Source organism: Stylophora pistillata, chromosome 4, assembly GCF_964205215.1.
Source record: "Stylophora pistillata chromosome 4, jaStyPist1.2, whole genome shotgun sequence".
NCBI classification, from domain to species: Eukaryota; Metazoa; Cnidaria; class Anthozoa; order Scleractinia; family Pocilloporidae; genus Stylophora; species Stylophora pistillata.
Genome location: NC_142522.1, coordinates 40,913,137 through 40,928,425, shown reverse-complemented (window position 1 = coordinate 40,928,425; position 15,289 = coordinate 40,913,137). Strand labels below are relative to the sequence as shown.

The 15,289-nt window shown below is 37.2% G+C and overlaps 2 protein-coding genes and 1 pseudogene across 3 annotated transcripts in view; 2 read left to right on the top strand and 1 right to left on the bottom strand.

Annotated features, from left to right (window-relative positions):
- The window catches only part of LOC111340550 (histone-lysine N-methyltransferase EHMT2), a 43,768-nt gene that overhangs the window by 19,605 nt on the left and 8,874 nt on the right, over positions 1–15,289 (top strand). For both annotated transcript variants that reach the window (XM_088757323.1, XM_088757322.1), the window contains exons 15-26: positions 213–260; positions 519–593; positions 703–804; positions 8,202–8,306; positions 9,988–10,103; positions 10,463–10,501; positions 11,741–11,804; positions 11,962–12,056; positions 12,685–12,733; positions 14,409–14,501; positions 14,584–14,670; positions 15,128–15,278. In XM_088757323.1, coding sequence (XP_088613449.1) covers positions 213–260; positions 519–593; positions 703–804; positions 8,202–8,306; positions 9,988–10,103; positions 10,463–10,501; positions 11,741–11,804; positions 11,962–12,056; positions 12,685–12,733; positions 14,409–14,501; positions 14,584–14,670; positions 15,128–15,278 — 1,024 coding nt within the window. The remainder of the gene's footprint in view (positions 1–212; positions 261–518; positions 594–702; positions 805–8,201; positions 8,307–9,987; positions 10,104–10,462; positions 10,502–11,740; positions 11,805–11,961; positions 12,057–12,684; positions 12,734–14,408; positions 14,502–14,583; positions 14,671–15,127; positions 15,279–15,289) is intronic.
- LOC148733741 (uncharacterized) lies at positions 811–2,664 on the top strand (annotated as a pseudogene).
- LOC148733740 (uncharacterized) lies at positions 10,811–11,692 on the bottom strand (the record flags this gene model as incomplete). The annotated part of the gene is made up of 1 exon (XM_088756456.1): positions 10,811–11,692. A coding segment is annotated over one exon (882 nt), but the record flags the coding sequence as incomplete, so codon positions are not given.

Genomic DNA, 15,289 nt, shown 5'->3' with positions numbered 1-15,289 from the left:
AAAATATTCCCTTAAAAATAGAAACGTTCCCTTCAAAGTAGAATGCAAGTTTGCTAATCGCCAGGCACTTGTTCTCCAGCTGCGTTAGCTGGAAGAAGGATTTTGTTCGTCCAATAAGTTGTGAATGTTGTTAAAAAAGACTCAATTTCTTGCCACGATATTTTTTAAAGAAAAATTATGAATTTAATGAGGCTGAGGTTTTTATTTTTTAGGCGGGATGTGACTTAAATCTCGTAGACTATGAAAACCGAACACCAATTGTAAGTAGCTGGCAATGCTTAATCTCCGTTAAATTGCAAGTAGTAGCAAAAAATGATAATTATATTTAAAAAAAGTAACAACAAGGAAGGTAAAATGGCTGTTTTCTGTTTCTCCTTTTACTCGTTTGCGGACCGTAATTTTGGAAGGAGTGTTATTTTTATTTAGCATCTTAGGGATGATACGTTTTGTTCCTATAACTGTTGTGACTGCTTTCTTAATTTCAAGTTTCTATCAAAGTAACTCTCTTTCTGTGATAGTTCGATGCAGTCAGTAACCACAAAGTGAAAGCCATCGAATACCTCGTTGATTGTGGAGCAGTTTTGGGAACCAAGGTAGGACTAGAGGCCTGTTGGAAGAAGAACATTCAAATGTTGCCAATGCCACCGCTATTACGAACTGTTTGCGGTGTTACCGATAACTCCATTGATGTTTATTTTATAGGATACTAAAGGTATGACATGTCTACATTTGGCTGCCCGGCAGGGGCACACGGACCTGATAAAATTATTACTTAAAACAGGAAAATTCGATATAAACGAAAAGGTGAGGAATATTCAAGCAGTAGTAAAATAAGGAGGCGGCGTGGCCAAGTGGTTAGGGTGTTGGACTTTGTACTCCAGTGTCCCAGGTTCAAAACCTCCACCCTGCCACTTAGTGGATTTGTTCTCGGTTGCCCCTAGTTCAACTCCTCGGCTGCGCTCTTTAAATAGCCCACTGGTCTGTCTCCTGCCAGTGGGGATTTTTAAGCACTTAGTTAGTTTTCACTGTGGCTAAAAGGCCCTAATGGGGAGCTTAAATTTGCGTATTTATTTATTTAGTGAATGAAATCTTTTTAAGCAAGTATTATAATAGTAATAATAATAATAGCTTGCTAGGCCGCCTTTACATTTGGCCTGCGGCACCGATGGACATATTTTCTTAGAACACTCCCAGATATAAAGACCTACTAGAACCTTTAGAACGTGCCCATTGCTGATGCCTTAATACCGTCGATAACGGACCATCATTGCACAACACTGAGCGAAAGGGACCTCTTGGCACTGCCAGCTAGACTGAGTGGGCTTGGAATTATAAATCCAAGCCAGGATGCAGATGTACAGTACCAAGCGTCAATGAAGACTACAGCGCCACTAGTCGAGAAAATTGTTTCACAAGTCCATGAAACATTAGACGATGCCGTTGTTAGTTAATTACAGCAAAGTGTGCGAAGAGGGAAAAACGAAGTGCTTCGAAAAAGACTGAATGACATCAAAAGCTCTCTTACTCTGAAGACACAGCGCGCTGCTGAAATTGCTTCTGAAAAAGGTGCATCTAACTGGCTGACAATCATACCGATTGAGGAAATGGGCTTTACTCTGAACAAGGGCGAGTTTCGAGATGCTATAAAGCTCAGATATGACTGGGAAATCGCCGACAAGCCATCTAGCTGCATATGTTGCGATGTCTTTAATGTTGATCATGTCATGGTCTGCAGGTGTGGCGGCTTCATAATACAGCGCCATAATGAGCTAAGAGATCATGCTTACCATGGTCTGCAATGATGTCGAGATTGAGCCCGTCCTCCAGGAGCTCACAGTAGAGTCGTTGCCAAGCGGAGCTAACAGAGCTCCTGACGCTCGCCTAGACATCTATGCCAGAGGCTTTTGGGAAAGGCAAAGGTCAGCGTTCTTTGACGTACAGGTATGCTACCCCGACGCTGATTCCTATAGAGACCTGGACCTCAGGCAAATATACAAGCAGCACGAGAACGAAAAGAAGAGATTGTGTACGCAAAGAGTGATGGACGTGGAGTAGGGAACATTTACACCATTAGTCTTTACAACAACAGGCGGAATGGGAGAAGAGTGCAAGAGATACCATAACAGGCTGGCAGAGCTAGTCACAGCAAAGAAAGGGGAGGACTATGCCACCACTGTCTCTTGGATACGTTCCAAAGTTTCCTTTGCCATCCTTAGGTCGGCCCTGCTTTGTCTTAGAGGGTCAAGAACAGTTAAAAGAACAATTAAAAGTAATGTTCAAGAAGCGGACTTTGAATTAGATAGATGCCTGGCCAAAATCTAGGTCCTGCAATTTTTATATCTTTTTCTCTTGTGTGTAAGATATAGTGTCATGGTTTATCGAGTGTATTGAAAATATATTCGATTGTAAATTATGTAAATGCTGAAACGTTCTTTTAGCTTGCCTGATCCTATAAGTGATTGCTATTATTAAGAATTATTTTGGTTTGAAAGCTTCAGTCATTCTTATTTAAAGAATTATTATACCTGGATTTTGAGCATTGTTCATTGAATTTATAGATTGATTTCACATAGTATTTAGGCTTAGCTTTAGAATCAAGTTGTGTAAAAATATTAGATAATTTTATTGGGTTTTAATAGGAAAAATAAAGGATTACTGTATTATATGTTATTATTAAATTGTGTTCAAAAATTTGTAAATAACAAGATATATGGTTTAAAATTGTAAATAATTGCTATCATTATTATTAAACAAAGCGGGCCAATTTTTATCATAATTTTTGTAAATACTGTTAGTGATTATAGGGAATAAAGGTTTATGTTTATATTTATTGTTATTATTCAAAAAGTAGCAACTTTACATAATCAAGAAAATGATAAATATAGCTATTAGAGCAACATAGTACGTCTTTAGTTGTAGAAATAGGAATTGGGACAACCCAGATTTGATGCAATTTTGATTTTTGTGTGTCGAAAAAGCCAATCTCAAGCAGCATTTGTAAATTGCCTATGCGTAGTGAGATTTACAATTGTACATTTAAAAACACAAATAAAGTTTCCATTATTTAAAATGGGGTCGATTACAACTCGATATTTGGGAACCAACGGTGAGCTGACAAGCTCGTACTGAAGGATGAGGAGTCTTATCACACTACAATTACATGGATCAGAACATTGCTCTCCTTTGAGATATTAAGATCGCTACACACAAGTGTAAGAGGCACAACGATACCCTTTTACAAGATAGGCGACTTTATCGACGATTGCCACCTAAACGTAAACGAAGCGTGTATGAATAAAGCGTGACTGAAGCCTGTTATTGTTATTGTCATTGTCATTGTTATTGTTATTATTATTGATATTGTTATTGTTGTTGTTTTTAAAAATCAAAACCTTTATTCACTGTAATCACTAAAAGTATTTACAAAAATTATGATAAAAATTGGCCCACTTCGTTTAATAATAATGATAACAATTATTTTCAAATTTAAACCATATATATAATTATTTACAAATTTTAAAAGAATTAATATTAATGTTCACGATTGAGAACTGATTACAATATATGAGAAAAGAGAAAATTTAGCATTACTAAATAGGAAAAACTCTTAAAATATAAAGACCTAAAATCATGAGTGCAGATGTAGACCAGCTACAGCGAGGGTGAAGTCTTCTGAGACCTCGCGTGATTTAAACGGAACTCTAGAACCTCTCACGCATCTGTGTACAGTTCTTAATATAGCAAATGAAAGTTGTATTCGTAGCCAGGAAATGACGCTGGCGTAGGGTTCATTATTCTTGTTCGAAAGCTTATTTGCGAGGGTTCTTAAAAAGTTCTGACAGACAAGTCCCATGCTTCCATTTGTACCAAACACCAACGGTGTAAAAGTTCCCATTTCCATATCCATCACTCTGGTTGTATTTCCTCTTCTCGTTTTCTTGCTCTTTGAAGATCGTAGCTGTGGACTTGCCCTGGTTGGACCTAGAGTTAACATGCGTTACACGTACGTCGAAAAATGCTCCTCAACTTCTTCGGGAAGAGGCTCCGCTCGCCCGAATAACGAAGGAAGAAAAGAAGGGTGAATCACTTCTTCCATGAGGTCCACTCGCTCTTCAGACGATTCTATGGTGTGCAAGTAATAAGTGAATTTCGATTTAAATCCTTTAGTGAACGCGACATAGGCAGCGTGGAGCAGACTCTCGCTGATCTCTGTGAGAAACTCCATTTCTCTGTGCCACTTATCAACTTTCTCTTGACAATATTGATCCTTAAACTCTTTTGATCCGATGACCGCACCGAGATGGCGTTATCCCTCGAGCGTTCATTTCATTGCCAAACACCTTTGCATTCTGTTCCAGATCACTGGGTTTAACAATTAACCAGCTGTAAGCACCATAAACGATATATCCAAATTATTGTTGTTGTTAATAATAATAATAATAATAATTTTATTTATAATAATAATAATTTTATTTATAATAATAATAATTTTATTTATAATAATAATAATTTTATTTATAATAATAATAATTTTATTTATAATAATAATAATTTTATTTATAATAATAATAATTTTATTTATAATAATAATAATTTTATTTATAATAATAATAATTTTATTTATAATAATAATAATTTTATTTATATAGCGCTAAAATCCACTAATTGTCCAAAGCGCTACCTAATTACCCCACCTAACCCACCCCAGGGAGGACATCCATCACACAGTAATCTCGTGCGTGGGAAATTAACGTCTCCTACCCCAACCCTGCAGGAGACGGGACCTCCATTTATTCGTCCCTATCCGAGAAGACTAGAATATCTAACCATTTCTTGATGTTAAAGAAAGGAAGCATATTCTTCTCAGTTAATTTTAAGACCCTGAGTGTTGGTCCGGCCGGTATTGAACTCTCGACCTCCCGCACAGCAGTCCGGTGCTCTCCCAATTGAGCTAACCAGGCGGCGGTTGTTGTTGTTGTTATTATTATAATGACAGTACAAATGTCTGGATGCCCAGAGCAAAGATTAAAGCTTAGGCTGGGCGGCAAACCGTAACCAGCCACAGCATCGACTTAAACTCATGACTACAATTACTCAATAATTTACGCAAAAAAAAAAACAAAGAAAAACCGGCAAACCAACACACACAAAAAAAGAAAAAACCTGATTAAAAATGATTTGATAATTGTCATAAAAATATATAGATAGATAAATTAAAACTTAAGAGTTTCGTCTTAATTACTAATCCTAAGAGTTCGTCTTAATTTCGAAATAAAACTGTTCATAAGTTGAAAATATCGTTCATATAACTGTCCATTTTCCCATGGGAACCCTAAGATATGTAATAAAATTTCGAAAAAGTACAACAAAGTTTCTATAAAAATGGGTGTCCAAAGTTCCCAAAGATGTCTAAACGCTCAGCTTGAACATTCTAGCAATGTGTAATGAACTAGCCAGGATTTCCATTTGCATTTGCTGCATAATTGATTCACACTTGTCTCCTGCAAACTTTTTAATATTTCTCTCAAACTCTTTCGAGCAGCCCCCAAGTACATCCATGATGATGTTATACTGATTGACCTTGTTTTCAGGGTGTCGGTTCGTCTGCTCTAGTCTCAGTTGACTGTACTTCGTTGTCTTTCTCTTATTATTATTATTATTATTATTATTATTATTATTATTATTGTAATGTTAATTTTTTTTCTCATATATTGTAATCAGCCCTCAATCGTGAACATTAATATCAATTATTTTAAAAATTTGTAAATAATTCGATATATGATTAAAAATTATAAATAATTGCTATCATTATTATTAAACGAAGCGGGCCAATTTTGTACATACTTTTAGTGATTATAGTGAATAAAGGTTTTATTATTTTTATTATTATTATTATAGTTTTTTAGAGTAAGAGTGTCTTTTCTCTTACATATTTTTTTAATGTAATTTACTTTTATAAGGATAATTTCGATGCACGGTTTTTTGTTTTTGGAAAATTCTTTCAATACGAACTGGTAGTTGCTTTCGCGATTTTTATATGTAGGTCGTTTTTGTTATCAAAGTTAGTTTGGGTCTGATACGAGTCTGATCCTAGAGAACCTTATTATTATTATTATTATTATTATTATTATTATTATTATTATTATTATTATTATTAATATTATTATTGAAAGAATCTGAAGTGAGGGTAAAGAACATGTCAACACCGAACTCGCTCAAAGTGAAAGAACAAGCATCAGAAAGAGGTGCTTCTAGTTGGCTCACTATCATCCTGTTAAAAGACCTACGATACGATCTCAGTAAAGGAGAATTTAGAGATGCCCTTTAGCCGAGATATAATTGGGAATTCTCTGACATCCCAAACCGGTGCGTCTGTGGTGACATCTTTGACGTGGACCATGCGATGACCTGCAGAAATGGCGGATTTGTGATACAACGCTACATTGAGATCAGAGACCTGGAGGCGGCACTGCTTAGCGCCGTATGTAAAGATGTGGAAATCGAGCCTCCCCTGCAGCAGATTAGGGGAGAAATTTTGAATAATGGGGCCAATACTTCTAAGATGCTCATCTTTATATTCTAGCCAGAGGTTTCTGGGAGCGACAGAAGTCTGCATACTTTGATGTCCGGGTATTCCACCCTTATGCTGACTCCTATCGTGAGAAGACATCTTAGCAAGTCTTTAAGCAGCACGAAAATGAGAAAAAACGAAAGTATGCCAGTAGAGTATTGGAAATAGCGCAAGGATCCTTTACGCCCCTGATCTTTAGTACCACCTGAGGGATGGGCACTGAATGCAAAATTTACCATAAACGCTTAGCTGAACTCATATCCATTAAGAAATATGAAACATACTCTACCACTATGTCCAGGATTAGAGCCAAAATCTCTTTTGCGCTCTTACGATGCGCCCTCTTATGCTTAAGAGGTACAAAAAAGAGAAGAACATTTGAGACATTCGATACAGATTTTTTAATTGACAATGCTATGGCAAATATAGGCTAGACATTTTTAAAACTTGTTTTTACAGTTTTTTAGAGTAAGAGTGTCATTTCTCTTCTCATATATTTTTTAATGTAATTTACTTTTATATGGATAATTTCGATGCACGTTTTTTTTTTAATTCTTTCAATACGAACTTGTAGTTGCTTTCGCGATTTTTATATGTAGGTCGTTTTTGTTATCAAAGTTATTTGGGTCTGATACGAATCTGATCCTAGAGAACCAAATTTAACGAATTTAATAGATATATTCCGTGTCAACTAATTTGGAAATGTACGAGGGGAAAAACAATTACCCACGCGAAGTTGTTGTAATGTTTTTAGTTTTGAAATAAATTTATTATTATTGACTAAAAATTATTATTATTATTATTGTTATTATTATTATTACTATTATTATAACTAAGATTTGATTTATTACTATTATTACTAAGATTTAAAACTTTTCTGTGACAAGGAAAGTAAATAATTAACATTATGGCGGAAAGCATGAATAATATTGATCTCGGGAGACGAGTCCATTCACCTGACATTTTATAACATTGGACACTGAAACTCGCACTGACAGATTCAAAAATGGTCCAAGTGGCGTCATGCTACAGAAACAGGAATAGGCTCCTGCAGTAAAAGATCATTCACTTCATGAGACTAGTCTCAGTGCTTATGTTGAGTGAACGTGCGTCTACCAGAAAGAGATGCTTTTAACTTTATATTTAACAAATGGTAAACACCACAGCGTACACTATTGAGTCATGGATGCACGCGGGAGGTTGCTAAGCACGAAAGAAGCGTAAGAGTCGTGCGAGGTGATAGCCGAGAGCGACTCTAGCTTCTTGAGTGCGTAGCAAACCTCCCAAGTGCATCCATAGCTCAATAGCGTACGCTGTGGTGTTCACTATTTGTTTTAAAACATAACATTGATACATTGTAACTAAAGAGCTCCCTTTTATTTAACAAACCTTACGTGACCAGAAAAAACAAGCGCGCGCGGAAAAATAGTCTTTGCATTTGTTTACGTCAGCAGCGTACACCCATGGGCAAATGGGGGACGCTAAATTGACCGATCAGAGCGAACGCTTTACTTTGATTATGTTATAAATCGGTTTCTTGAGGCTGTAACGCACTTCTCAACCAATTGATTAAGCTCTTATCAGCAGAGTCTGGTGGTTAAAGGTCATGTTTTCTTGCCAAACTCAACAGGATGACGGAGGGTGGACTCCTATTATGTGGGCAGCTGAAGACAAACAGTTTGACGCCACTCATCTTTTGATTGAACAAGGTGCTAATATCCACATAAGAGATGAAGTAAGTCAACTTAAAAAAAATATATCAATTTCACGATCAGAAGGAACTATTTTTATTATTAAATTTACAACACAGACACTAAATTACTAAAATCCAGTTTACACGTCTGACAGAAGTTTACCTACATACCTGGCAATACACACATTACTTAGTGCAAACCTTATTACTTGTTTGATTTATCATTCTACGGGTTTATGTCGAATTAATTTGATGGCCTGCTCCCAGTTGGCTTGTTAGCTCAATTGGTAGAGCGCTGCACTAGTATCGCAGAGGTCAGTGGTTCGAATCCCGTACAGGCCTGAAATTTTTTTCAGGTCTGATTTTCACTATTGCTCAAATAGTGCTTTACTGCGAAGGATCGTGCATATATACGTTTCATAACCGCAGTTCATACATATGTTTCATATGTTTGTTGTTGTTTGATTTTTCATTCTACGGGTTTATGTCGAATTAATTTGATGGCCTGCTCCCAGTTGGCTTGTTAGCTCAATTGGTAGAGCGCTGCACTAGTATCGCAGAGGTCAGTGGTTCGAATCCCGTACAGGCCTGAAATTTTTTTCGGGTCTGATTTTCACTATTGCTCAAATAGTGCTTTACTGCGAAGGATCGTGCATATATACCTTATTACTTATGTCAGAAGAAACCTTGTCTGTTATTCCTTACATCCAGGGTGTTATGGAGCCCATCAAGAGAGTTTTGTATGGCCACAACGTTAAAGTTACTCAAAAACCTTTTCAAACTTTGGCGCATATTTTTGCTATGCCTAAGGATCCTGTTACGAAAGGACAACGAACCGACGCTATTTATTCTATTCCGTGCAATGACTGTGATCACGAGTATATCGGGCGGACCAAACGTACACGTTTAAAAGAGCATCAAAAAGCGGTCGCCCTTTGCAAAAAGAAAATTCGGCTTTGTTGGAGCACGCAAACTAAACTAACCATATAATTGGGCGGGATAATTCTAAAACTATCACTACTAGTCGACGCTACCACCTGCGCCTTTGTTTGGAAGCCTGGCATATCAACTCCGCCCACGCTCCTTTAAATCGTTATGATGGCGGCTTACTACCTGGCGCCTATTTACACCTCGTTAGAAAAAATGGCAGTAAATTAGTGAGCATTTAAAAGGACCTCTTGTTGGAACGATTAGATCAACCCAGATGAAGACACTATAGAGGGGTGTCGAAACGTTGGGTCGATGAATTATAGTTTCCCCGGTAGCATCAAACCATGTCGGAAAACTTGTCGTTACAGTCGTAGGTCGATACTTTGGAAGTACAGGGAGATCTTTAAGACTAAGAATGTTAACGCTTTTTTTTTTGCCCTTTTTTGTTTTGCTCTTTCGTCAAAAAGAAATCCCCTAACGCCTCCTGTAACCAAATTTGGTTTATTCAGGTCGTCATTTATACATGTTGGATTAATTTTGGCAATGCACTTCTTTTTTCAACCATTATCTATCATGTGGTAAAAGGTTGAAAAAGTAACAACTTTCTGAATCACTTTGGACGGTTGATTGTTTCATAAGCAATGACGTTGTTTAAAATAACTTCAATTACTTTGTATTTGTTTACGTACTCAACAAATTACCTTTGGTCCCTCAATCTTGCAAAGCTTTCCTTCTAGTGACAGCTTTGAATTCAAAATCCCCATATTTGACCAGGAAATCATATCTCCCCTAGGAGCTTAATACTCCCCTCCACTGGGCGGCCTTGTCAGGAAATCTCGAAGTGTGCAGACTTCTTTTAGAGGCTCATGCCGATGTAAACTGTTTGAATATATTCAAGGAGACATCACTGTAAGTAGCGAACGTATTATTTTACTTTGGGTATAGATTGATACTTTGTGCATCTTTTTTTTCCAGAGCAGGTGATATAAGCAATTAGTTGGAAACATCTGCAAGAACATTTAGATCAAAATGAATGGTCCACCGTGGAACATCGCTAACTCCAACTTAAAGCCATTTTGCTTGAAGAGCTTTTTCTTATCAGTGACCTTCAACTTTCGAGAAGAGCCTCTCATAGTGTTTCTCTTTTCCTTGGCATTTCGAGTTTGCAGGGCAAAACTGCACATAAAATTTTAATTCGCTAAGTATAACTAAAATTCTTGGGTACAAACTACAGTTGAATTGATAATTTTATGCTGTGGTGGTTTCAGACACATCGCTGCAAGAGAAGATCGTTACAACTGTGTGCAGTGAGTATGATATACTAGTGTCATTTTCAAACGGATATCTTTTGTTTATTGAATTGAATGGGCTTGGTGTTGTGAACAAAAAGGTGGCCGTTTAAGCACAGCTAATTATAATAATAATAATAATAATAATAACGGTTTATTCACAGTATATCCACATAAAAGGTGTGGCTCTTCATCTGTGAAGGCCTACGATACTAATATTTAATATTAAAACTGAATTAAAATAACTAACTAAATTGTAATAAAAACTATACATGAAAGTAAATATGTAAAATGTATTGGTTGGTGGTGATGGTTGTTTCTATGTCTTTACAAGGAAGACAGAGCACGCGCCTTTAGGAAAGCCTTGCAAAGCCCGCAGTATTCTTTAAAATCTGTGCAGTTCCCTATACTTGCTGGCAATTCATTAAATATCATGGCTGCTGAATGCTGAAAGGTGCCTTGTGCAAATGGAACATAAAGCCTTGGAGCAACACTAGAACGGAGGTGCCTAACGGGTTTAACGACTTGCAAATTTAAATGGGAGGGCCAGTTATCAGAATGCAGTGCTTTAAAAGTAGTCTTTAGTCGCGAGTAGTCCCTTAGCTCCAGGATAGGTAACCAGCCAAGATCCAAAATGGTAGATATACTGTTTACATATTTACAAGTGACTAAACTAGCCATAGCGAACTGGAGCCTTTGTAATCTAGCTGAAAGGAACTTTGGTAGTGGATAAAAAACAATTTCACAGTAGCTTATTTTAGACAGAATTGATGTTTCTACCAAATGTTTCCGTAGTTTAAAATTAGTAAAGTTCCTTATCTTTCTCAAGGTTCTCAAAGTCGCATAACAAGATTTAAGAATAGAACTAATATAAAATTCCCATTCAAGATTCGAGTCAATGTGTACTCCTAGGAGTTTTGTAACATTTATACGTTCCAGTGGTGTACCAGAGATTTCTAATCCCAACTCCAGATTTCCGAGAGAATGTACATGAGCCATTTGTCGAGTTGAGATAAGAATGGCCTTGGTTTTCTTAGAATTCAGGGCCAGGTTTGAATCATTTGACCAGGCGCCAAGGCCTGCCAGGGTTGCATTCATGCTTTCCGCCTGAGATGTGATCTGCGGTGTAGAACAGCTAGAGTATAATGTTGTATCGCCGGCATATTGGAAACTTTTGATTGTAAGTGGAAGAATATCTTGAAGATCCGTATCTTATTAGTAAAGAATTCCAACTAATTGATCTCAAAATTGCGCTAGGTTGTTAGTCAGTCGGGGAGCTAACATTCATATCAAGAACAAAGACGGGCAAACACCTCTCACGGTACATTGGTTTATTTTTGTAAAATGTCATTCTGATGTATGTCCAGGTAGTTGTTGTATCGTAGGTACATGAATGATCTAAAATTATCGCTTCAGTATTTCTTAGAAATAATCGTGAGTCGCTAATGAAATTTTGTGAAATATCTGAAATTTTGCAGGTTGCTAAACTTGATTCAAAAAGTAAAAACTTGCTGCATTCCAAACTCGACTTGGAATCATGTCAGAAATTTATAAGGTCGCGGATCCTCCATAGGTACCATAATATTTTTCTATTTTTTTCCACCTTACTTTTTGTTTCTTTTAACTCGTACTTGTTTCTCATTATTCTTACTAATTATTCGATGATCGAAGTGGTTTGGAAAAAACCTTAGTAGACAATGTCATAACGCGATTACAAAATTTTTGTTTGCATTTTTTTAATGAGATGGGCGCGCTATGTACTTTTGTGTAGTTCTGCTGATCGGTCAAGGAATAATTGCACTTGACAATGTCGAGCGTCTGAGATTTCCACATTGTCCAGTTATACTTTTTGTGGGATTTTTTTGATGATTTGTTTATGATCTAATACCTAACGTATAGAGACTTCGTATTTGTATTACGAAAACTGCCGTTCAAAGGTGGGAGCTTACGGTAAGAAAGGTCTGCAGGAGCTATACCTATAGAGCTGCAATGGATTACTGTGTATGATATCATTATCAAAATTTAGGAGATTTTATTTACAAGAGACTCTAACTTTAATGGGTTGTTTGTGTTAGTGGTGACTGGTGCTAAGGACACCAGTGGGCCAGTAAAGGGGAAGGAAGGAAGGAAACTAGAGCTACCGAGATGCATGTTTATTTGTTTATTCTCGCTCATTTTCGTTCTGATTTTATTTAATACAGTGATATCTCCCGTGGGCAAGAAAGTGTTTCAATTTCTTGTATAAACGAGGTGAGTGAGCCTCTGCATTTGTGAATTGTAACTTAAGACAGGTCCGTAACTTGTTGTGACTCGATTTGCAGGCCTTGTGTCACTTTAGAATAGTTTATTTGGGGATGTCGTTCTTGCTCCGATGGGTTTTGTTTTGTTTTGTTCTTTTTTGTTTTTGTTTTTGTTTTTTTGTTGTTGTTGTTGTTGTTGTTGTTTGTTTGTTTGTTTGGGTTTTTTTTTTTTTTTTTTTGAAAGGTTCTTCGCGTTGAACGGTTTTCCTTCACCCCTCAATTCCAATCAAAAGAAAAATCAGTAGAGGAAGACGTTTGATTGAATATTCCTGTAAGAGAAGCCACGTTTGTCCAGCTCCTGGATATTTGTTGTTTAGCTCACTCTTATCATTATCTTGAGTTCCAAACATCGATATAGGAGCCAAGTAATAAGGCAAATGTTGTCTCAGTATCGAGTGGTAGTGACGTGAAGCATTTTCCATCGCTTTCGTCTCGGGTGCTGGACAGGACCAGTGGGTTAATAATCGTAGGTACGTGTAGGAAAACCTTACAAACAAGAACCAAACTGAATCAGTCGAAGGTCCTAAAGAGATGTGGCGCCCTTTAAATTCCTTTCTTGGAGAGAAGGAAACTAGAAGCTCTGTGTTTCAACTTTAGGATAGAAAGCGTTTGTTGGCGGAACCCAAGGCTGTAGCCTTAGTGTTTGATGAATTATTGGCAACTATCGGGATTAAAGATGCTAACATGTTGCGCAGGCTAGCTACAGACGGTTGGAAGAAGTACTAGCCCTTCCTCTTATAAAAATGGACAACTTATGAGAGATACAATAATGTAATGTTGTTTGTAGAACTTTATATGCAATGAAAATTAAGGAGGCAGCTGGGCTTGAAAAGTACCAGCAAGATTGGTAAGAGATGCTAACTCAGAGCTTGACCCTCAACAACTCTTATGATGAATCCATAGAGGATGGAACTGTATCTGCCTTCTGGAAGACAGTGCGTGTAACTGCGCTGTATATGTCTGAAGTAAAACCATTAGTATAAAATTATTATCCCACTTCTGTGATGCCAGTGTTGAATAAAAAAGAGTAGTAAATGTTCAAATAACGCATGCAGGTATCGCCTAGGATTCTTGTGTGGACACCAATATGGTTTTAGGTGTGTACATAATACCACTTGAGTCGTAGGAAAATTGGGTGGTCGAAGTCATGGACGGAGGAAAACATTCCGGTTCGCCTTTTGTCGATATATCAAAGGCTCTCGACTTGGGTTAAGTCTCATCTTACGAACAGATGACCAATGCGTTTATAAATTGGAAGCTGTCAGAAGCCGTCAATTTATTAAGTCAGTCATTCAGTCAGTCAGTCAGTCAGTCGGTCATTCAGTCAGTCAGTCAGTCAGTCATTCCTTCCTTCCTTCCTTCCTTTATCCATGTATCTCTACATTTAGTACTGGACTTGACAATGAGCTCTTAGCATCGCAACCTGCAATTTTTTTAGTCTTACTAGCCTTTCGTAACTTGATTTATCCATCTTTTTTTCTATCCATAAACCCTCCATTCATCCTTTATTCATTAATTCATGCATTCGATTCATTCGTCCATTCATTTACTCGTTTACGACCAAAGTTTAGTATGCAGACGATGGCCTTATCGGTAAATGAGCGAATGCTTTTGCCTTCAATCAGGTCGATGACGAACCATTTCCGAAGTTCACATTTGTCAAAGAATCCCTTGAAATTTACAATGGGACGGTAAACTGGAGTATTTCAAAATCTGAGGTATGTTGAGGAAGAGAGAAAGACGTCCGTTGCATTATCTTGTAATTCTACGATGTTCTGAAGAAATATGCATACTATGCAGGGATGTGATTGTGACGGTGATTGTCGCAGTGGCAGAGCATGTACATGTTCTGGGAGGAGCGAACGGCAGAGAATATGGTACAACGAGGTAAATCGATAAGTCCCTCCAGCTGATTATTTTGTGTGTGCTCTTATTAACCGGAGGTTATTAACGTACTAACAGTATAACTGCGTAGGGAAAGGCGCCGAAGAACTGAAATAAAACGTTCAAAGAATTGTAGTTTTGCTTCCACCCTTATCGTTAGGCAGTCTTAAGAACATGCTTGACTTAGCGTTGCAAGTTGGTAATTGAGACAATAGTAAGGGAAAGATACTGCTGCATTAAGGATTTAACGAAGACTGAAACTTTCAAATGTACTTTAGTTGAATGATTCTTTAGGAAAAATAGTTCAAAGATTTTCCTGCCATACATGTTGCTGACAACACCATAGTACAGTGGCTTAGTTTATACTTGACCTATCTTTCTTCGTTCTTAACGTGATTAGCGAATTTACTAACTGGAAGCATAATAAATCTGAAATTTATTTGCTCTCCATTTGTTTTAGGAAGGTTTGTTAAAAGGCGACCTACAGAAGTACGACAGGCCACTCGTGTTTGAGTGTAACAGAATGTGCAACTGCTGGTCTTACTGTAGGAACAGAGTAGTGCAGAAGGGGATGCAGTATCCATTGCAACTATACAGAACCTTCAAAAAAGGTTCCCTTAAT